At 38.8% G+C, this 22,584-nt stretch overlaps 1 protein-coding gene across 1 annotated transcript in view; it reads left to right on the top strand.

Annotated features, from left to right (window-relative positions):
• The first annotated feature begins 2,188 nt into the window (after positions 1-2,188).
• klhl24a (kelch-like family member 24a) overlaps positions 2,189-22,584 on the top strand; it is a 26,858-nt gene continuing 6,462 nt past the window's right edge. Inside the window, exons 1-5 of the mRNA XM_034314751.2 lie at positions 2,189-2,472; positions 4,076-4,918; positions 5,953-6,068; positions 7,011-7,195; positions 14,366-14,484. Of these exons, the coding sequence (XP_034170642.1) occupies positions 4,118-4,918; positions 5,953-6,068; positions 7,011-7,195; positions 14,366-14,484 (1,221 nt within the window). The 5' untranslated portion in view covers positions 2,189-2,472; positions 4,076-4,117. The remainder of the gene's footprint in view (positions 2,473-4,075; positions 4,919-5,952; positions 6,069-7,010; positions 7,196-14,365; positions 14,485-22,584) is intronic.

The following is a 22,584-nucleotide window of genomic DNA, read 5'->3' as shown; positions in this document are numbered from 1 at the left end:
GAAGAAGCTCTAATGGCTCTCATTAATAATTATGATGGTAAAGTTGCCTAATGTGTCATTTTTAGTAGGATTATGTTTTTGAAATTCATTTCTGTTGTGATCATGAGAGGGGCTTATCTTTATTTATTTATTTATTTATTTACACAAAAAAGTTTGAGAACCCGTGTGCTAAGCTTTTTCACTTTACTTTTCTATAATTATTATATTGCCTACAATGTAGGCAACTTGCATACTCAATCTTTTACATACATATTTAGCCTGATTATGGAAAGCACATACAAGGCGTTGTATGTTTTTTTTTTTATTAATGCCATATACAAGAACAATACAATGAAAAATATTCATTCAAATGTAAGAGAAAATAAAACAAAGAGATAGTAATAGGTACCAGGCTACAATACAATAAGATAAAACAAAGAGGAAAATAAAAAAAAGAGGAAAACTAAACAAAGAGGAAAGGGGTGCCACTTATCTAACAATATCATATTTGCTTACAGTGTTATAAGCTTTAATCACCTTTTTACCTTTACATTTGCGTCAAGCATTACAATAATGCATGAAATCATTTTTAAAGTGAAAATAAATTGGTTTGGAGTCAGACCATTTCATTCTGGGAATGTGAAACTTACCCGTTCAAATGAACAATTGTATGAGATATGCTTTATCTTTATCAAGTCCATGGATATTGAAGTGTATCTATATGTCAGATCCACTAAGCTGTAAAGCAGTGTTCAATTTCTTGTTAATTAAATGTTCCACATCGATCCAGAATATTTTTGTATGTATGCAATGGAAAAAATGAAAAATGGTTTCCTTGTCACCATTACAGAAGTTGCAAGAGTAATCAGTATTTAGTTTAAAACGCTCCAGTACATGTTTTACTGGATATATTCTATGCATTTTATTGTATTTTAAAAGAAACTTCATTTATTTTGTTACTGATGTAACAATTCTTCCACTGTTTGCCAAGCTTTATGCCAACCCAAGTCTCCAAACAAAGAAAACAAACAAACAAACAAACAAGCTAGATGACATACATTGTTATTTAGTAGATTTCTAATGAAGTTATTTGAGAGATTTTGTTTTGCAAAATATTCGCCCTGCTGAAAAAGCAATAAAAACCTTCATAGAATGTGTAATGGTTTTAATGGTTATAATGGGAATTGTACTGGTTTTAATGGTCCCTGTGGGCCTCTACTGGTAATTTATTGCTTTCTGTTGGTGGCATGTCATGTCTAGTGGATACCATTGAGGACAGTAATGGTAATCTGAGATGCCAGTGATCCTGACCCCTTCTACTCCTCCTCGCTGCTTGACCCATCCTGATGCCCTACTTCTGGTTGGAGTTCTTATCGGTTGAGTTTGCTCGCTGCTGCTGGGGGCGGCCCCATATGGACTGCCTGAAGAACCATTTGGTTTGCTGGGGATGGCACCACCTGGGGGCTGTGGGGGCTGTGGGGCTGTGGGGGGATCACATATGGGGAGTTGTACTGTAATGGCTTGGGACTGCGATTGCTGTAAGTGGCTTTGGGCCTGCAGTTGCCACGAGCACCTTCGTACTTCGTTGCCTCTGGCTTGCTCATTAGGTATACATTCACAAGGATAAATTCACACGGATAAATTCATATATTTACAATATATCTTTTTTTTTGTGAATCCATTTATTGCTTTGTGACAATGTCTATTGTTAAAAGCGCTATACAAATAAAATTGAATTGAATTAATGGTTTTAATGGTTAGCTGATTAGAATTTCTCTGATGGTTTCTACTGGGTTTTTTTTGTTTGTTTGTTTGTTTGTTTGTATTGCTTCCAGCAAGATGTATTACTAGTAAATATTTTACTGCTGATGTCAGTAAGAAGTTGTATGCACTGAGGCAGAAATCTTGTCCACGTGCTCTGATTTGCTCCTGCAGCAGTATGTGTCTGAAGTAAGTGCACGCGCTGTGACTTTGTTTTCAGTGTTTTGTAATGATGGCTCTTCCTCATGACCCCGACTTCCGGTTTGGTCCTGCCGTCTTTCCACCACGAGCTGTTCGGCGAGACGGCCCCCCGGCTGTCCCTGTTTTGTTTGCAAACAAAGTCAGTCACGTTGGCAGCCTTGCCGAAAAGAATTGTGGGTAAAGTTGTTCCTGTGCTGTATTCAGCCCGCCTAGCTGTCGCTCTTTAAAACTACATTTCCCAGTGTGGCGGCTTCTAACAGCTGACCGTTGAGAGTTTTTTTTTCTAATTGTTTATAAAAACTCCGTGCGTTATTGACCTTAACAGACTCCTTTGTATCAGGGCTGGGGGAAGATATGACGCGGGAAGTTTGGGAAAGAGATATATTTTGTACTGTTCTGCCAAATTAACCGAACTAGCTGTTCTTGCTAACTCAGTTATGCTTCTCCTCTCCTCTGACATATGGACACGCCGTCTTTGTTTCTTTTGTTCGTATAATTGGTAACGTAGGAAGTTTGGCTCTTTTGTTTAAGGTAAGTTCAGCACCTCAGTTAGTTTTCAGTCTAAATCTGTCTCTCTGATGTATTTAAATATAATATTTATATGTTTACAGTTTTTTTTAATATCACGAGCGTAATATCTCTTTGTTGTGTTCCGTTCAAGAGCGCCAGCGTTTCTCAACAGGTGACTAGAGCGTGTTAGTTACACACTACACAACCGCTTCAGCAGCAGCATAATAACGTCTTATTGTAAACGTTCATTTCAAATTAGTTGAATGACATTGACCTACTGAGCAGTGTAGTGAAATTACAGTCAGTTATTTTCATATTTGTATATAAAAACTTATTTGACTGCACCTGTTGTTACCTGTAGGCCTACACACTGCTAACTTGTGCAGCGTTCAGAGACCATTAAAAGTTGGTGGCATTTGATTTTCACTAGAGGAGAAGTAGTACAAACAATAGGATTTTTTTTTTCTCATGCGTTGGTACCTACCTTCCTCTTTCACTGGAATATAATTAGCTGGCCTTTTGTGTTGATCTGTGTTTCTTGGTCACTGGTAGAATACAACGTCCTTGAAAAGTGAACAAGTAAACTATATATAGAGTTGACGTAAATCAGAGTATTCAAGAAATGATAGAAATCTTAATCATTTAAATTATTAATAATCTCGGTCAATACTGGGATTGTTACGTTTTTACTAATTGACAGCTCGTCTATTAATGAAGGAGTGGAGAGAAGTCATTTTGATGGCAAATAAATTTTCATCTATTCATCGACTATACCACTGTTTTATTAGTGGCTATTTTATCACTGGTTTTCACCATGTTTAGGGTAATAAACAATGAGCATTCAGATATGATACGGTTTAATACATATGTTATGATCTCATTATTAACACTGTAACACCATGTTTATTGTTGTAGTTGTCTGTACATTCACACCGGCACAGTCATCTTTAAAGTTTGCGCTCTGTTTTTTTTTTTTTTTTTTTTTTTTCTTTTTTCATTTTTTAGGTCATTTTTAAGGTCTTATTTCTGCTGTGCTCATATATATTTCACTTTCTGTCAAGATTAGTAAATATTACTCAACACTGCCTGTTCCAAAATCCAAAACAACCCAAGCGGAATGTTTTCAAAAAAAGTTGTGCAATTTGCTCGCTTGCTTTCCCCCTCTGAATGATGTATTATGCAATCTTTGCACGTGTGTTACTTTGCTACTGGGCTGAACTGAGATAGAGGTGGTGTTGGTGTTTTTTTTTTTTTTTTTTTGGTGGTGATGCAATAAGCTGGTTGTCATGTATAGTTGCTCAAGCACAGGAGGTTAGAGCACTGAGTTCAAATATTATTACAGTGATATTAAAGTGATATGAGTTTAGAATCCAAAAATTCAGTGTTTTGATCACAAATACGGATACCAATATCTATTTCTGAGATTGTTTGCATCTACGTTATTGTTTCGGTGTTTCCCAATGTTAGCAGTGTAGTGTGTTTGGTGTGTTATACACACTTTCCCAGCTCTAAAAAACAGGTAAAAAACCCAGTTTGATCATCCAGTAATTACTAAATTGTGTATGTCAGGTTTAGGATATTGACTGATATTGCTAGGATATTGATATGCTTTATCACTACACAGGTTTTTTCAGTGATTGATCTGTAGTAACCTCAGACAGCAGTCATGGTGTTGATCCTGGGACGACGTGTGAACCGTGAGGATCCGGCAGTCGTACGCGACTTGCCTGCTGTCAAGCGCAAAGTCTTCGAGATGGACCCCAAGAATGTAGATGACACCATGGACTTCTCTTCAGGCTCGTCACACGCCGAGAGTGTGCTGCACGTCTTTGACGAGTTTCGCACAAATCGGCTGTTCACGGATGTTGTGATTGGTGTGCAGGGGCGCGAGTTTCCGTGCCACCGCGCCATGCTCTCTGCCTGCAGCGGCTACTTCAAGGCCATGTTCTGCAACGACCACCGTGAGAGCCGGCAGACACTGGTGGAGATCAGTGGCGTCCAGGCTGATGCCATGGAGGTCTTGTTGCAGTATGTCTACACGGGCCGCGCCACCATTACCACGCAAAATGTGCAGTATCTTTTTGAGACATCCAGCCTCTTCCAGATTGGAGCCCTGAGGGACGCCTGTGCCAAATTCCTGGAGGACCAGCTGGATCCATGTAACTGCCTCGGCATGCAGCGCTTCGCCGAGGTGCATTCACTCAAGCAGCTGGCTGGACGCTGTCGAGGTTATGCGCTGCAGTATTTTCCAGAGGTGGCCCAGCATGAGGAGTTCCTGGACTTGCGCAGGGAGGAGCTGGAGGAGTATATAGCGAGCGAGGAGCTGTGCGTGAGCAGGGAAGAGGTGGTGTTCGAGGCCGTCATGAGGTGGGTCTACCACAGCGTGGAGTACCGTCGGCCAATGCTGAAGGAGCTGCTCCAGCATGTCCGACTGCCACTACTGCACCCCAACTACTTTGTACAGACGGTGAGAAGAATAAATTATTATTAATATGTTGTGTACAGTAATATTCCTATTCCAGTTTCTCATTATCATGTTATAATGTTCCTGGCACATTGTCTCATTTTCCCATTTCAGTATATAATGATCTTTTTAGAGTATACCATGATTTGACTCGAAGGGAACCCATCTTCTGCTCAACGTGTATACAGTTGTAATAGAAGGAAACAATACGGAGTGTATTGAAAGGATGTTCAGTATAAGGATATTGTTAATAAGAGTCCTGGGATGAGCACAGGACAGCCTTTATGATTACAGCAGCAGTTCATGGGTGCAACTCTACAGTATCCATGTCAGAATATTTACTGAAGCAAGGGTGAGTCTTGAGCGTAAACTTATGGAAAGTGCAAATCTTTTTTACAGTTACAATGTGTAATGCCCTGTGGCCTTGTAATTTCCCTGGTATGCCATCTGATATCCTTTTTATGATGTGGTATGCCATGTTGTAACTATCATGTCCTATCTGCAGTGTGAAAGGTCCATCTTACAGCCTTTCATCACTCTTTTGCTATGTCTAACGCTCCTTTTATAATTCCCTGATACATGTGTCTGACAGCCTATGTCCATGTGCAATGCTGTGTATTTATACTGTCCATTATGTAGAATCTAAAGTCTCTCTAAAATGTCCCATAATGTCCAGTGTATAATATTCCTTATCACAAAACTTCTTGTTCCTGTTAGTGTCCCTGCTATAACCGTTATAATGTTCTCATACGTTATATTATGTCCCCTATTTTAATGTGTAATAGTGTCCTATTTACAGTGTATAATGTCTCTGGTTTAGCATTTAATGTTTGTAACGTATAATGTAATGGTATAGCATCTGATGCCTGCTCGTAATCTATGATGTACAAGGAACACGATTTTGATTCCCGCGTTACAATATTTAATGTCACTGTTGTAATTACTTGCTAGACTTTCTACTGTCACTTTTGCAATGTAGAGTATGGATGATGTGATGTCTGATGTTCCTGTAACAATGTGCAATGTCTCTGTGGAAGGTGGAGGGAGATCAGCTGATCCAGAATGCTCCTGAGTGTTACCAACTGCTGCACGAGGCCCGACGCTACCATGTGCTCGGCAATGAGATGGTGTCACCTCGGACCAGGCCACGCAGGTACGGCATGGATACTTAAACACTGAAGACAATGTAAACGTGTTTACTCTTGATTGTGTTATTGTGCTACAATGTAAGAGCATTGGCTAAAAAAGCCGTTGCAAACCCCAACATGAAACCTTATGAATCATCACGATGAGGTAGATAATGTGTAGCAGATAATATCAGTGAGTATTGTTTCCTGAAGTAGAGGTATTCAGTTATGAAACTGTCAAAAGAAAATGCTGACGGCGGTCACGTGTGTGTGTGTGTGTGTGTGTGTGTGTGTGTGAGTGAGCAGAGAGCTGTCTCTCTTCTCATTTACTTTCTGACCTTCTCCCCACTATCTTGGGCCATGTCAGTGTCAAGTCGTTTGTAGCTCTGTTCTCTAGATAGCTTTGGTTGTTCACACACACACACACAAACACACACACACACGCACACATACATTCTTTCTACTGAATCAAACCCAGACCATGCATGATCAGATTTAATCATGTTACTCAGGTTATACTGTTGTTCAGCTCCACTTTTAAGCCCCATAAGGAACCATTTGTTCCCTTCTTTTCCGTTAGATCTAGTAGTGATTCGAGAACAAATTGGAGAACAGCTAGTTCCCTAAAGCCCAACAAACGGTAACAGTGGGTTGGAGTGCTGTACCTGTGTATGTTGCTGTGATCTCTCATGAAGTTTCTCCCCCATTCACACTGGTTCATTTGACTTCCTAGTTGCTTACTAATGGAATAAGTGCTTAGTTTATTTTTGCTCACTTTTTACAGCCTTTTACTGCATTTTCTTTGTCTTAAATTAATGTGGAAGATTAGCTGCTGCTCACGTGACAGCTAATGGGGATTCTCCTAACTAAACAAATATCTTCTGTGACTTAGAACATTTTCCATTAGTCTTAATGATACACTTGGCTCGCAAATTTGCAGTCTGACAGTCTCTCTGTCTCTAACTCAGGTCGACAGGTTTTTCGGAGGTCATCGTGGTGGTTGGAGGCTGTGAGAGGGCAGGAGGCTTTAACCTGCCCTACACAGATTGTTATGACCCTGTAACGGGGGAGTGGAAGTCGCTGGCCAAGCACCCAGAGTTCACAAAGTCGGAGTATGGAGTGTGCGCCCTGCGCAACGACGTCCTCGTCTCAGGTGAGCTTGTTGTCTGAAGCACTTTCAGTGGCTGTGTTTCCAATCATCCATCTAGTTCCAAAAAGCCCAAAAGAAAATTTGAATAGTGAATATTCCAAATAGGGTGCAACAAGATTATATAATCATAAGAGTGCCTAAGCATATCTGACTATGCTTGGTGTCAAAATGATTCTCCATCATAGTCTCCATAAGTGCCGCATTATTTATCATACTGTTCAATGTGGTAGTGTATGGAGTTTTTGGTGTAGTGAACTGCCATGATAACCAGCTTTGTGTGCTGTTTTGATACGGCGGTGCAGCAGGTAGTGCTGCTGACTCTCAGCTCCAGGGTACCGTCCCTCTGTTCCATCCAGGGTATAGTCATGCCACACACCCAGTGCTCCCAGGATAGACTCCAGATCTGCATCTAGATCCATAGCCTAACCATGATAAAGCTTAGTTATGGCCTGTTTAATCAGCATATTATTTCATGTATGACAGCCAGGGTTACTCTATATTTAGCAGTGTTTTTTCCTTTTTTATGTCTCTGTTAATTCTGTTTAGACACAAATGCAAGATCTGCATAAAACCAGGTAGACAGAAATCCATCTAGTATGAGTTCTGCACTAAGGGTCAGATATTCTGTGTTCATTAATAAAAAAAAAAAAAGATCTAATGTTGTGTGGCCTGGTTACAGTTTGAGCAGTTTTGCTTTAACTTCAAATTAATTGTTAAATTCTATCAGTCCAATTCATTACTATGCCTTTAGGACTTCTGTATGGATATTAGGTTTTCTTCCTTATACCATAACGCTGTAGACTCTGGCTTGCTGATTAGGGATCTAGAGCAAGCCCACATTTCTGCTCTGAATTTGAATGTGATGTTGTCTGTGTGCTCCCTCTGCACTGAAATGAGATGTCAATAAGGAAGCGCCACTAAGAAACAAAACATAACCGCTTCAGATTTTCTTATTTATAGCCAGGAGCTAATCACTAATGGTTACATTTGAAAAGAAATATTTGACTTTTTGTTCCTCGTTCAGCAGTGTTAGTTTACAAGGATGTCACGAAACAACATTGCATGTTTTCCATCATAAACATCATATACGTAAACCTCTGCCTTCAAAACACACAGCTCTGCTTGTGAGGTTGGCTCACCACATTTTTTCAGAAGCAGTTCATTTGCGGAGGGATCTTTCCTCCGGCAGGCTTATATTTCTATACCATGTTGACACAGAGGATTTTCAGGCACGTGCAGAAACAGTTCGTGGAAAAAAGGAAACCACATCTGTTTCTGTGAGATCAGGAAAGAGCTGCCTGGGAATATTCCCTCTTGGCAAGACCTGGAGTCTTATTGGTCTAGAGGCAGGCTGGAGCTAACTCTGATTGGCTGTTCATGGGGTCAGTGGAGTTTTTTGTTTTGTGAGTTCCAGGCCTCTTCCAGCAGCATTCCAAGTTTCCTCTGTAAAAGTGCTTGGCTGCACATTTGGGAGAGGACAGAGTGAATGACATCATGCCTGCTATCTGGAGGTCATGATTAAGGGAAAGATAGTATTGTCCATGACTCCAAAATGTTGGCCTAGCTTGAATTTGAGTACATTGCTCAGTTTATTATTAGTGATATTTAAATGTCGCCCCAAGTCAGGCACTGAGTAGGAATACAGTGCTTTCAGTATCGGATCAGATCGGATGGAAGATAGAGTACTGGAAACATGGTTCAAACTGAAATAAATAAATAAGCTCTGACTCACAGGTTGATGCGTTTGAAAACCTGACCCGTTTCACCACTAGAAATATGAGGAAACTCGAACCGTTTTTCTGATCATTCCTCCTAAAGCATGATCAGGTTTAGAATTACACATGACAGAACACACAGTTTCTACGGGGCTTAGCTAGATACACCGGTGAAACTGGTTAATTGGATAAGGTATCCAGGAAAACGTGTTCCCTCAAATTCACTGAAATAGTAAAGGAATGAGGCTTAAAGTTGTTTAGAAAAAAAAATAGTAAACTCTGGTTTAAAAACTGAACTCCGTGTGCTTGTGCCTTCCAAGAATAGTGTTTCTGTGAATTTTGCACATTCTGCTTCTCCCCCTGAAGCACCTCGGCACAGAAAGAATGTAAACCAAGTCAAAAGGTCAGAGATTCCTTTATTACATATATACAGCTGAATCCTAAAATCCTAAAAGGTCTCCAACCAAAAACAATTACATACAAAATACATTATTTAAAATAAGAAGACTTATTTTTTATTATTATCATTATTACTATTATTAATTTTTTTATTTTATTTAATTGTATTATTACATGGCAGCACAGACCCAAACATGACATTGACCTGAATACCACAGTCCTCTGTATGTTGGGTTTTATTGTTACTACTGCATTCAGTAAATAAGAGCTTTATCAATCAATGAATATTGGTGAAGATGTAATCTTGTTTGTCATCATGTAGTTTATGTCAAGTCTGATTTTCACTAGGCACAATTCTGACGCAGATACGCTATCATTTCAATCCAGAGCAACTCTGTGACATGCCTCTTACTCGCACAAAGCATGATCCTATCTGTCCAGCTGTGTCTTTATATGTGCAGGTCTCTGATGATTATATGGCCCAACAGTGTTTGCACGGTAATGATACTCATTACACCAACCATAAAAAATGTACATATGCTATTTATGCACTGTCCCACTGTCTTTTATTAAGTGTGTTTGTAAACTGTGTTGTAATTTCAGCTGAACCAACTTCTAGATGTAAACATTTTAAGCTTTTAGTCTTTACACATACATGCTGTTTCTTTTTTCAAAAATTGTTTGAAAAAATTCTTAGCAAGTAATAGATGTGTGACATCGTAAACATTTGAGCTTTTACTGGAATCTCACGAGTACACAAATTTCCAGTCATGTCACATTAAAAGTCTCTCTAGACCTGCCATTGACTTTTCATTCAAAATTACACAAAAAGTGTTTATTTTCCTCCCAAAAAGATAACAGATGTATCAGTGGACATGTGAATCGGGAATGACTGACAGTTACACAAGTGTTTTGAGCTCTCTGTTATTGACTGGAACATTAACTGAGATAAGTAATCTTTCATCTTGTCTCTCTTGAAAGATGCGGCCCTGCCGAAACTTTTACGCTGAAAAAAAAGTAATAGGTCTACAACAAACTGTCAAATCTATCACTAAAAATAATTTTAGCGGTAGTGACAATTAGAAAATGATTAGGCCTGCCATGGTAGAAACTGAAGTGCACGTATATACAGGGTTTTACAGTAACCTTAAGGTGCTTGGGGGGAGAAAAAGCTGCCTCTTGTCTATTTTTGTTAAGATTGTGGAAATAAAATATGCATTCATCTATCTGAGAGTCAAAAGCCAATCAATAATTAATCATCACTTAAACTGATCATTTGTATGATTCATGCCTTTTGTCTGTGAATGGACTTTGGTGTGTGTATCTTTTGACATGGAAGGGTGCTGAGCAGGCCGTGGACTTGATGTGTCCCGATGTGGAAGGTCGCTGAGTGAGGGGTTGCAAGCTTGTGTAACTGTCTCTCAAACCGATATATAAACTGTTTCCCTGCCTTGGTGGGCAGAGATGAGTGGCGGTATACTGCGTGTGTGTATGCTTATGTCTCCGGCTGTAAAATTGCAATAAAACTCAATTTACTGGCATAGATCTGGTCTTCTAACTATTGATTTATTAAATTTCTTCCACAAGATTTACATGCACTTAGCTGCATGTAAAGTGCCTGCCGGTTACTGTAAAACACTTTACATATGCACACCTTTTACCTAAGACAAGTGATTGTGAAAGGACTATATAGAAAATGTTATGTGGTTTTTACCCAACCCCAACCCTACATAATACACATTCCTCTTCAGGGTTGGCAGATCTGAATTACCTCTTTATCTCTTCTCCACTTTTTCACAGACCTGCAATAAGATCAGTTTAATCATGTGTTAAATGAAAGCATATCACAGTGAGCGGATTCACAGCAATTACATGAACAATACAGAACACAGATGAGCTCAACGTGTGGTAAAAACATTTATACCGATAGTGCTGTTAAACTCTTCAATCTGATTGGTCAGATGTTGATAAATTTTCTGTAACAGCAGCTCTGACATTAGTGCTGGCTGTAATTCAATTTGTTGTGATGTGTTTTCACTTCTATAGTAACTAATTCACAGAGACTTGTAAGGCAGATGTTCCACACCTTCAAAGGCTAATACAGATTTAAAACAACAGATTTTCAAAAAAATGTGTTATTATTTAGCAAAGATGTTTAATATGGTAAAGCTTTCTGTTATGAGAGTTTGTTTAACATTTATGCAAGGAGTCTCATGTATCAGGGCTCACAAAGGAGAGTCTTTAACAAATGCTGCTCTTAACTGCAGGAGATAGAGGTGGGGAAAAAAATTGTAGCATAAGTAATTACTAAGTAAAAATTACTTACATAAGTAATTATTAAGTAAAAACTTTAATTGTCTGACATGACTTTCTTAATAAATAAAAAATATAATATTTTTTATATTTGCTTTTATATTTTTACATTACTGTTTTATTAGAGGATTAAAATACTTTGGGACGTGCTGTTAAAGGAAAATAATCAACTTTGGAGTGCTAACACTAACACTGCTTCACATCACTTCACATCACACCACTCTGGTGCTGATTATTTTCCTATAACAGCACGGCCCATCATGTTTTATTCCTTGCATAGTTGCTATTCTTTCAGTTTCTGTGCTATGGCTCTTACTGATTAGCATCATAGGGTATTGTTTCTTTAGTCTGAAATTTATAGTATACTGTGTATGGTATATGAAATGTCTAGCTATTACTTGTAACACCTGTAAACCTGGCAGTGGTTTAGGGTTATTGCAGGAGTTAGGGCTTTACATGTCCTGTAAAGCCTCTCAGAGCTTCGCCTCATTCAGCTTAACATTCAAAACAAAGGAATCTCTCATCTCGTCACGCTGATGATTGACATGCTGGTGATTGACACACTTCCTGTGTGTATTATAGCTGTGTTTTAGGCCAGACAGCAGCTCTGTGGTGACGTGAGTAGCTTCTGTTAGAGTGTGTTTTGTAAAGGCCCTGAGACAGTAACACAGTGTGTGTCTGTGTGGTCTTTTGTGTTGATCCTGCTGCCATGTAACAGACACTCACTCTGTCCTTACTGTCCATTTTCGGGAATTATCTGTGACAGGTGTCCATGATCTGAAAGCCCTGGATATAGTTGTCCAATCAGATTGAAGCGAGTGCATCTGCTCGAGTTACAGATAATAATCTAACTGTGGGAGTCTCACACAGCAAATTGCAGTCAGAAATTTAAGTCTATAAATGGCCAGTTGTGTATATGACTGTGGGTTTTAAGCATTGTTCTTATTTTATACAATTTTCCACTTCTTCTTTTGACTTCCTTGTTGTGTTTTTTGTTTTTTTCAATTCTCAGGAACTCTGACAGCAGAATTTCTATGCGTGTTTGTTTTATTAGCTAGGTTCCTTCCTGGTAAAAGACAAGAGCTATACTCTGTGTGTACACCCTGTATTCTCTCTCTCTCTGTCTGTCTCTTTCTCTTTCTCTTTCTTTCTCTCTCTCTCTCTCTCTCTCTCTCTCTCTCTCTCTCTCTCTGTGTTTAAGTGCATCAACTCTTATTATTAGACTCCTCTTGATAAATGCTAAGGCAGTTTGTTGACAAGACACAGATGCTGGCTGAGAGCCAGGGTACATATATGTTTATGAAAGAAAGAAAAAGAGAGGTGTGTGTGCATATTTAGAATACAGAAGAGAAAGAGTGGCATGCAAAATACAATCTCGTATTTTAACTTTTTTTTTGTTTGTTCGTTTCAGTTATTTTGTGAACCAGTCACTTTGACTGAGGTAGAGATCAGAGCATGTAGTCAACTAACTCGTGATATAACTATCTTATCAATGAATAAAATACTACTTAAAATGACCCAATTGATTTTCTTTAGCCTGACAAAAAAAATAAAAGCTTAGAATTTCTGATAAATGTGTCTGCATGATGTGCTGTCTCCATTACATAAAATGTTGAAATACAGCAAAAAACTAGTCTGCAGTACAAGACACCCGGTCTTAGCGAGGTCATTTTTACACACACCTTAAACAGCAGATCTTAAACAGTTTTCTGTTAAACAGAACATTAGGTAGGTTCAACATCGCCTTTCGGTGATACCCTATGTGGTGAGCATATGGTCAGTGAATAGAAAAAATGTATTCAGTCAGCTGCTTAGCCAACAAAGGAACATGTTATTCTTCTGTTTAAACTGGTGCTGTTACATAAAGCATAATGGTGTTGTGTATGTGTATGTATCTGTTTACTTTAAAGATGTAGCATTCATCATTTATTATGAGGTCCAGTAGTCAACTAAAACTGCTCTATTATGAGAGCAAAGTGGAGAATGTTAGCTTTAATCAGTGGATATTTACATCCATCTTGGGTGAATCATATAGAAATGTAGCATTTTTTTGGTCAATGATATCAAATCCTTTGAAAATAAAAACTTCCTGTGACCTATAGACATCACCTGGCGCAGTCATGCTCTGCCAGGCAGTTCTGCAGTCGTTCCTATGTTTTCTAGTGGAAAACAAAAGAGAACTGAGGTGGAAGAGAAATGCAGTGGGGAAGTGTCAGGGCATGTCTCAGTCACTGGGATTAAAGAATCACCCACTTGGCACAAGAGAGCCGCAGTGGAGGGAAAAACAGTACTGGGCATGCTCAGTCTAGCATAGCTAATGACTGGAAAGTTCATCTGAGTGTTGTTGTAGACAGGCCTAAATTTTATTGGGAACATTCGAGTCAATGCTTATCTAATACACACATGTAAAGATTTCTTAGTTGTATAGTGGAGATATTCATGTTAGACTTCACTATTTCTTTAGCTTGACAAGACGACAATATATATCCATACTGATGAGTTAGCAGTTAGTGTTTTGAACTAAAACGGGAAAAACAGCTCTTAGAATTATTAAGGAGAGAATCAATATGTAAATAACACAGAGATATTCTAGTTACATTGTTGGATACATGTAACATGGCTTTAGGCATGTTTTCCCCCAGAGCTACAGTCAAATCCAAACAAATATACTGCAACCATTACTTAGCAGCCCTGTCATTTACTGAGGAATTTGTCGTCATTGACATCATCGACTGCTGCTTTACAGGTGGACGCATCAACAGTAGTTATGTATGGATGTACAACTCTCAGCTGAACCTGTGGATCAGGGTGGCATCGCTCAACAAAGGCCGCTGGAGACACAAGATGTCCGTTCTGCTTGGAAAGGTAGGAGAGGAACTAATAAAGGCTTACAACTGCACAAATGCCATTATTCACAATCATTTTCAATGGTAAATGACCACATATAGAGATATGTCTTCCAAACAGGCAAAACATTGAATTTTTAGATGGAAGACCTCCAAGTTCTGGTCAAATGGGTAGATATTCTGTTGCCACACTAGTAGAAGAATAAGAATCTACCAATATCATATTTATTCTTGAGTTGGGATATAATTATTATAAGTTTGTATGATGTCACAAATTTATAGGCTGTTATGAACTCTCCAGTATATTTCATAAGTTGGGCTCTGTGTACTCACTTGCAATACATCTGCAATTACAACCTAATACGACCTGCAAGAAGTGCAAATTGTGGCTTAAAAGCCACTATGAGATGGTGGAAATGGTCAGTGACAGAGCCTCCAAAAAGCTCAGTAAAGACTAAAGAGGAAATTGAAGTATCAAAGTGATAAATATGTTAATGTTCTTATTAAATGAAGACTCCTGTGCGAGAAGCAGTAAACTGTGTGGTGGAGATTAACACGGCTGTTGTGCCATTTGATTCCCATTAGGTTTTATACTATTGGAAAAACCACATTGTGTAGAAAGTGTGGAAATATTTTTTTCCCATTTGTATTGTGATCATTTGTGGTTCTTGTAACATTTAGACAATTGCCAAACATCATGTTTAATGTGTTGACTCACTTTGTTAGTAAATTCAAGTTTGTGTTCATGATGCATGAGCTATAACCAGGCTTGCCAGATCTGTGTTGCAAAAGTAGCCCAAAGCACAAGCATGAAACTGAGTGAACTAATTACTTAGCACAAAAAACATTCATAAAGTAAATTATAGAGCTATGAGAATGGGAGCAAGGGGAGGGGAGGCCACTTTGCATGGTCACTAATGCATGATTTAATATAAATGTAAACATTGTAGTGTATGCAAAATGTCTAAATTCCAATCTGTGAGCAAAAAAAAAATTGTTGCTGTACTTCAAAAGTAACCCAATTATGTTGGAAGACGATTCATCTGGCAGCACTGACTATATTGTTCTTTGCAGCACATCTGCCGCTGATTGACGTCTGGTTTTGGTAAAATTAAGTGCCCAAAGTTTAGTCAGTCAAATGGAATATGTCATCAGGCACTCTTCCAGCATCTCCTCTCTCCACCATTTGCCCAATCGCAGTGTAGGTTATATGGAAAAAAGCATGTGGACACCAGACCATCACACCCATATGTGCCCAAACCAAAACCATGGCCATTAACACAGAGTGGGTCTCCCCTTTGCTGTTCTAATAGCCTCCACTCTTCTGGGAAGGCTTTCCACTAGATTTTGGAATGTGGTTATGGGGGTTTGCCCATTCAGCTACAAGAGCATTAGTGAGGTCAGGAACCGATGTCAAGTAAGGAGGCCTGGTGCGCAGTCAGCGTTCCAATTCATCCCAAAGGTGTTCAGAGGGGTTGAGGTCAAGGCTTGGACCACTTGAGTTCTTCCACATTAACCTTGGCAATCCATGTTTTTATGGACCTAGCTTTGTGCAAAGGTGTGTTGCCGTGATCAATGTTTGGGTCCCTTAGTTCCACTGAAGGGAAATTGTAATGCTACAAGACATTCTATACAATTGTGTGTTTCCAACTTTGTGGCAACAGTTTGGAGATGACCTACATATGGGTGTGATGGTCAAATGTCCACATACAGTACTTTTGGCCATATAGTGTATGAAGGAATTAAACACAGTTTGTGTGTTGCAATGAACATGGTGTATAAACTGCTCATTTAGGCTCATACATGTTAGTTTTATACATAACACACATGACATACATAGTTTTGTAAGTAAAGATTTTTCAGGCAGAATGTGGCCTAATTAATATTAGTAGAAAACCACTCTAATTAAATATCATTTCACAATTCGTACACGATGTTTAGGTGTAGAGAGAATGGTCTTACACAATAAGTACCAACTGAGGAAAATATACATTTTTCATAACAGAGATAAAAACAATTGTTGGTTGGTTTGGACTTATACACCACTATATACATTACTGATCTAGGATAGATTATATTATGCTGGATCGATTTATTGTATTATTAAATGGATTTTATTACAGTTGTATTAAATATTATAAACACCATTGCGTTTTTGTTAAAGTACTTTGGAACAGTTGTTACAATTGTCTGACTCCATGCCAGGACTGTGGCATGTATGAAAGTAGCTCATATGTTTGTCATTATTCTTGCCATTCTCTCTCAATTATTTCTGCTTTCACAGCACTCTGCTCTCTCAGTTTTGTCATGAATGTTTTTGCCAGAATGTAGTGTAAGTCTTTTGACAGCAACATACCAATCAGATATTTTGATATTCCAGTTCCTGGAAAGGGGCTGTTTTTGCCTTTTCCATGAATTTCTGTATCCAGCACTGACTCTGGCACTGGCACACTTCCCTCTGCAGTCTAAACTCTCTATGTATATACATTGGAAAATACAGTCTGTCTCGAGTAAACAAGATGTGTAGCTTTGCCAGCAAGGAGCTTCTTCAGCTGTTAGAGGACAAACCAGTAAATTAAATGAATTAATGAATTAAATTAAAAAAAATGATAAAAGTATATCAGTCCTTAAACACAAGGTTATGTTTAAATTAACAGCAATGGACATAATGCTACTACTGGCAGCATTGGTAGCTTTTACTACGGCAGAAATGAAGTGAGGAAGCGAAAGAGGAAAGAGCCTATTTACAGTCTTGGAACTTTGGAATCGCACAGAATTCAGCTTCTGTCTGAAACATCCTGTTTCCAACATTGCAGCATGTTTTGTGCCTGCTGAGATGCTTTTCTGCTCATCGGTTGTAAAGAGTAATTAAATGAGTTAATTCACCATTCCTGGCAGCTCGAATCAATCTGGCCATTTTCCTCTGGCCTCTCTTATCAGCAAGGCTTTTCCAGAACTGCCGCTCACTCAATGTTTTCTGTTTTTCCGACCATTTTTCCGCTCCGTAAACTCTAGAGACTGTTGTGTGTGAAAATCCCAGGAGATCAGCAGTTTCTGAAATACTCAAACCAGCCCATCTAGTACCAACAACCATGCCACAGTTAGTCACAGAGATCACACTTTTTCCCCCATTCTGGTGTTTGATGTGAACGTTACCTGTAGCTCTTGGCCTGTATCTGCATGATTTTATGCATTATGCTGCTGCCACATGATTGGCTGATTATATAACTGCATAAATTAGCAGGTGTACAGGTGTTCCTATTTAAAGTAGGTGGTGTGTGTGTGTGTGTGTGATGACTGTGACATTGTCTGCATTTGATCCTGACTGATCCCTTAAGAATTAAGTATTGTTGGATATGGAGTTGGAATCTTGGAAAATTCTTCTTTCAGAATTTTCTTCGGTGCTCTTCTTTCAGTGTCCTTCTACACATAGAGTGTACTTCGATTAACCTCTAACTTTGCTAAAACACAGGAATGTTTTTCTTATCTAAGATGAACAGTATTTTTCTTCATCTCACTCATTCCTCTGTCCCAAACTTCGTAATGACCGTCTTCTCTTTACTGTGGCTCTGTGTGCTCCAAGCGTGCAGTATGCTCTGCCAAGTGTCACAGTGTCACGCTACACTCCCCTTAGACTCCAAAGCTCCGTTACTGTCTACACTGAAGATCAAAATGATGTTTCATTATTACTAACATCGTTGCTTCACTATTCCTTTTTGGAGAAGGACATTGTGTTTCAGAGTAACTCATAACGGTTATACACAGTTGTCTTTTCCTCGAACTTCACAGCTCACATCCCAGTGCGCATACTGTTTCTGCAGAGCTAAATTCTCAGTTCTGAGTGGCCAGAAGGTGTTGATTCATGTGCTATAACAGCAGCTCTGACACTAGTGACAGCTATACGTTACTTTTTTTATGTTTTGTTTTTTGTTTTTTTTTTATTGAACAGCACAGGGATGCACGTTTCACTAAAATGCTGCCAACATGGTATATTGTATCTGGGTTCCTTATCATGTGTCTGAATCAAACATTTTCTGTAATACTATAGGGACACATGTTTGTCCAGTTGCATAAAGCGGCTGTGTGTGGCGTAGCGAGCGAAGAAAGAAACACTAGCATTACTTGTTGCCTCTTTAACTGCAGGCTTCGGTTAACATTTCCCCATGCCACCTTCATAGGTGTGTAGCAAAGTTTGTGGTGCAGTGTTACAAGTTTAGCATATAGCAGTGCTTTTGTCAAGACTTCCTGCTGAGCTTTTGTCGAATCCGAAGTATTTCAAAAGTTTAGATTTGATATTCTCTCTTTCTTTCGCTCTCTGACACTGTCTCACTTACATGCATGCACTCGCAAACCAGGGAGCATGCATCGATTTTCAATGGCAGTAACGGCTTTAACCGTTTTTCTTTTTTATTCGATCCAGCTCTAGGCTTGTAAACCGACGCTGCTGTATCAGAGACTACTGGACTATTTTCTGAATAGTCTTTTTGAATAGTTTTTTTTTCTTTACAGACCTAGTCTGGGTGTCTCTCTTTGTCTCTTTCTCTCTGTCTGTTTCTCTCTTTGTCTCTGTCAGTCTGTATCTCTGTCTGTCTCTCTTTCTCTGTCTGATTGTCTCTCTCTCTCTCTCTCTCTCTCTCTCTCGCTCTTTGTTGCTCTCTCTCTCTGTGTGTGTGTGTGTCTGTCTGTCTGTCTTTCAGTTCAGTTGGACAGTGCTTTATTGGCATGATTTGTTACTTTGTCACATTATTTCCAAAGCAAGTAAATAAATGAACAGATTGTAAAAAACTATATATATGTATAAATATTAACAGAATTTGTGCTTATACAGCACGCAAACATACACACAACACACACAAACACACCATTATATTAACACTTAAAAATAAACCAGTAAAGAGACAAGTCATGAAATAACTAACCTAACTAAATAATGAGCTCAGGACATTCGATGTCTCATTTATTGTCTCACTGTCCCTCAGGCTTTGACATTGGATGTGCTCCAGATACACTCTTCTCATCTGTGTAATAATTTGGTTGACTCTGATTTGCCTTTGGTGTTAGTGGTTAGTGAGTCTCAGGTGACAGAGGGGACTGGTTTTACGCTGAGCTGTTATGTATTCAGTGCTTCATACTGCAGTGTGTTTTCTTTACGTTCTCTGTCTCTCACATTCTGTCTCTCTCAGTCTCTGTCTCTATCTCTCTGTCTTTTTGTCTGTCTTCTCTCTCTCTCTCTCTCTCTCTGCTTCCTGTTGGACTGGTTTTCTTTCTGATGGCCTAACGTGGACTAGCTGGCTGTTTTTCCTCTCTGATTTATCATTATAATTCAGTCACATGCACAGGGCAGAGGACAATGTGAGAGCTGTGTGTGTGTGTGTGCGCGCTTAACAGAGCTCTCATTTGTGTCTCTGCATAACTTAACATCTCTTCCACACACACACATACACACATACACACACCCCAGTGTCAGGTAGCAGCTGCATAAGCTGAATGTTCATGTTTATTTTAGGTGTCTCTTAGAAATTATTGCTATTAAATTGACAAACATTTTCTCGTGAACAAAATTATATAAATCTGACCAATTTAACCAGCCAATTCCGTCTGAATTCATTAATAATAATAACTTTATGTTTAACGTATCAGCACATCAGAACATATAGAGTTTATTGCTACCAAAATAAAAATGATAAGACTAAATATCAGCACATTGTACTCAGTGTGTCTTATTGCCTCATCTTGTCATTGATCCAGCTACGTAACGTGAGCTAAATGAGCTTGAGTTCAACATGATTCCTGAAGCCAAAACACAGGAAAGCAACAGTAAAAACTGTCAGTCCCCGCTGACATATACATGTTCACTGTAGCAGCTATAATGAGCGTTAAACCAGTGTGTATCCTGTGCTACTGCTGTATGAGTACTATACTACACTTGAGAAGTGAAGTGGATGAACGTTGCTATTTTACGCGTGTAATAACAGGTCAATGCTCAATTATAGAACTGTTATTTGTAGTCTTTTTCTGGCATGGTCTGTATACATCATGTGATTGCCCATGTGGCCTACTTGTTAGTCAACACAAATAGCCCTTGTACAGAATTGTTAAACGTATCCAGTCCTATTGGCCAGAATGCAACGTACATGGAAACTGCCCATTATTTTTGAGCTGTGTAAGGGAGGTTTTCCGAGGACTTTGGACTATGCATGTTGTGGTTTCTCAGTAACATGAGAAGCTGCTTTTTGTGTTTTATTAGCTTCAAGAGAGAGAGAGAGAGAAAAGAGAGGCTGGTGATGGAACGACTGTTTATAGACACTGTAACGTAAGTGATTACAGGAACTAACATTAAATCTGCCTATAAATGGATAAGAGTATGGCAAGTCTTTAATAAATAAAAAATCGTTGGCAAATTGCTTTGATATGAAAGGAATAAAACACTTTGGAATGTGCTGTTATAGAAAAATAATCAGTGTTGGGGTGGTGGGTGATCATATGTGAAGCAGCTATACTGCCGTGTTATACAGTATAATGTTATAATTGACAGTGTTGCTGTCTCAAGTCCCCTTGGCACAGTAAGTGGAAAATGGAAAGGTTTTTGGAGGCGTTGAGATACACTGCCAGTCAACAGTCTGATCAAAAGTAGCTTGAGTATAATTTTTATTGTCTTTAAGACATTTTGATAAAAGTTTTGAAATTTGTTTGTAATACAGATGTAAATAGTGAAGTTAATGCCCATGTATACATATCATTTCTGAATCAAAATATTTTTAATAAGTAGTTTTCACCTAAAAGTAAATTGTTTCCCCCCAACAAAAAGTTTGGAGAAGGAGCCAACAAGTGCTCAGCCCATGTCGAACGTGTTTCATGAAGCTGGTGCCAAGAGTACACAAAGCTTCATCAGGAATACTTTTAAAAATGTATTGTATGAAGTGTGTATAAACTTTTGACTGGTAGTGCATGTAGACCTACAGTTTTGAGCCTTGTGCTTAATCTATTGAGGTCGTCTTTGCAGCATTTTGACGTTTTGGTATCTGATTAAAAAGAGAGATTATGGTTATCCAGGCTACTGCCATTTCTTAGGGGATCCTAACAACAGCTGGACAACTGCATTCACTACACACACAAAAGACAAACCTGGAGCAACATTAGTCACTTGGAACTTGCCAGTGGGCACACAGGGTTACACTCCACTATTTCTGCTACATTGAAAAGTAATGACAGCTTTGCTTTCTTTTCTCTGTTCCTTTACTTTATCTCTGTCTTTTAATCTACTTTATTATGAACATTTGGTTGGAAAGCTCTGCTAACTATCTGCAACCATTTTTCCAATAAGCACGGAGGGGGTTTAGTGTAAAACGCTACACCCATGCTCCACACATGACTGTGATCTCCAGCCTCCTGAGACTTTGATGACTCCACTTGGGCTGAAAGAGAAATTTCTCTGGAACATACACCAGATCATATCTCTAACCCATTTCATCTGTTTGTTTGTTTTCTGTGCATTCTTGTGTGCATACAATCTACCATCTACCATCAACCTATCTTGCAATATTAATAATGTTGGCATAAATTACCTTTATGGCAGATCTAGTGAAAAATGATTAAAATTAAAAAGTAATATCTAGTAGTCTAGTAATATTGGAAAGTGACATCTTATAAATCCAGATCTACCCTTCTTTTCTCCTCCTGCAGTAAACCTCTAGTACTTCACAGGCTGTCTTCTTGATATCCCTCTGCTCAGAGTGGAGCTATCTGGCTTTCAAACAGAAACAGGAAAAATGCATAACCCTGATTAGTTAATCCTGTTTCTCACCACAGCAGCTGGTAGTCAATAAAATGTGATTAAACAAAGTAAGGGATGCCTTCGTTTGGTGTTTGGCAATTAAATGTTGAAGAATCACAATGAATTTGTTGATCTGTTAAGGACATCATTATAACTCAGTTACTGCACAGAACATGTTATCTGACACGTATATAATGGTCTGTGCTGTATGTGTGATAGGGTAACCATGAGTAAGCATTTGGAACTGTCCTAAAATATTTCAAGGGGGTTCAATCTTGAAATCCCCCCTCCCCATTAGCTGTGCCTCTGTTATGTGTGTGTGTGAGTGTGTGTGAGAGAGAGAGA

This window comes from Pangasianodon hypophthalmus, chromosome 21 (genome assembly GCF_027358585.1).
Source record: "Pangasianodon hypophthalmus isolate fPanHyp1 chromosome 21, fPanHyp1.pri, whole genome shotgun sequence".
In the NCBI taxonomy this organism is placed as follows: Eukaryota; Metazoa; Chordata; class Actinopteri; order Siluriformes; family Pangasiidae; genus Pangasianodon; species Pangasianodon hypophthalmus.
The sequence above is the reverse complement of the archived record's forward strand: the minus strand, read 5'-3'. Positions and strand labels throughout refer to the sequence as shown.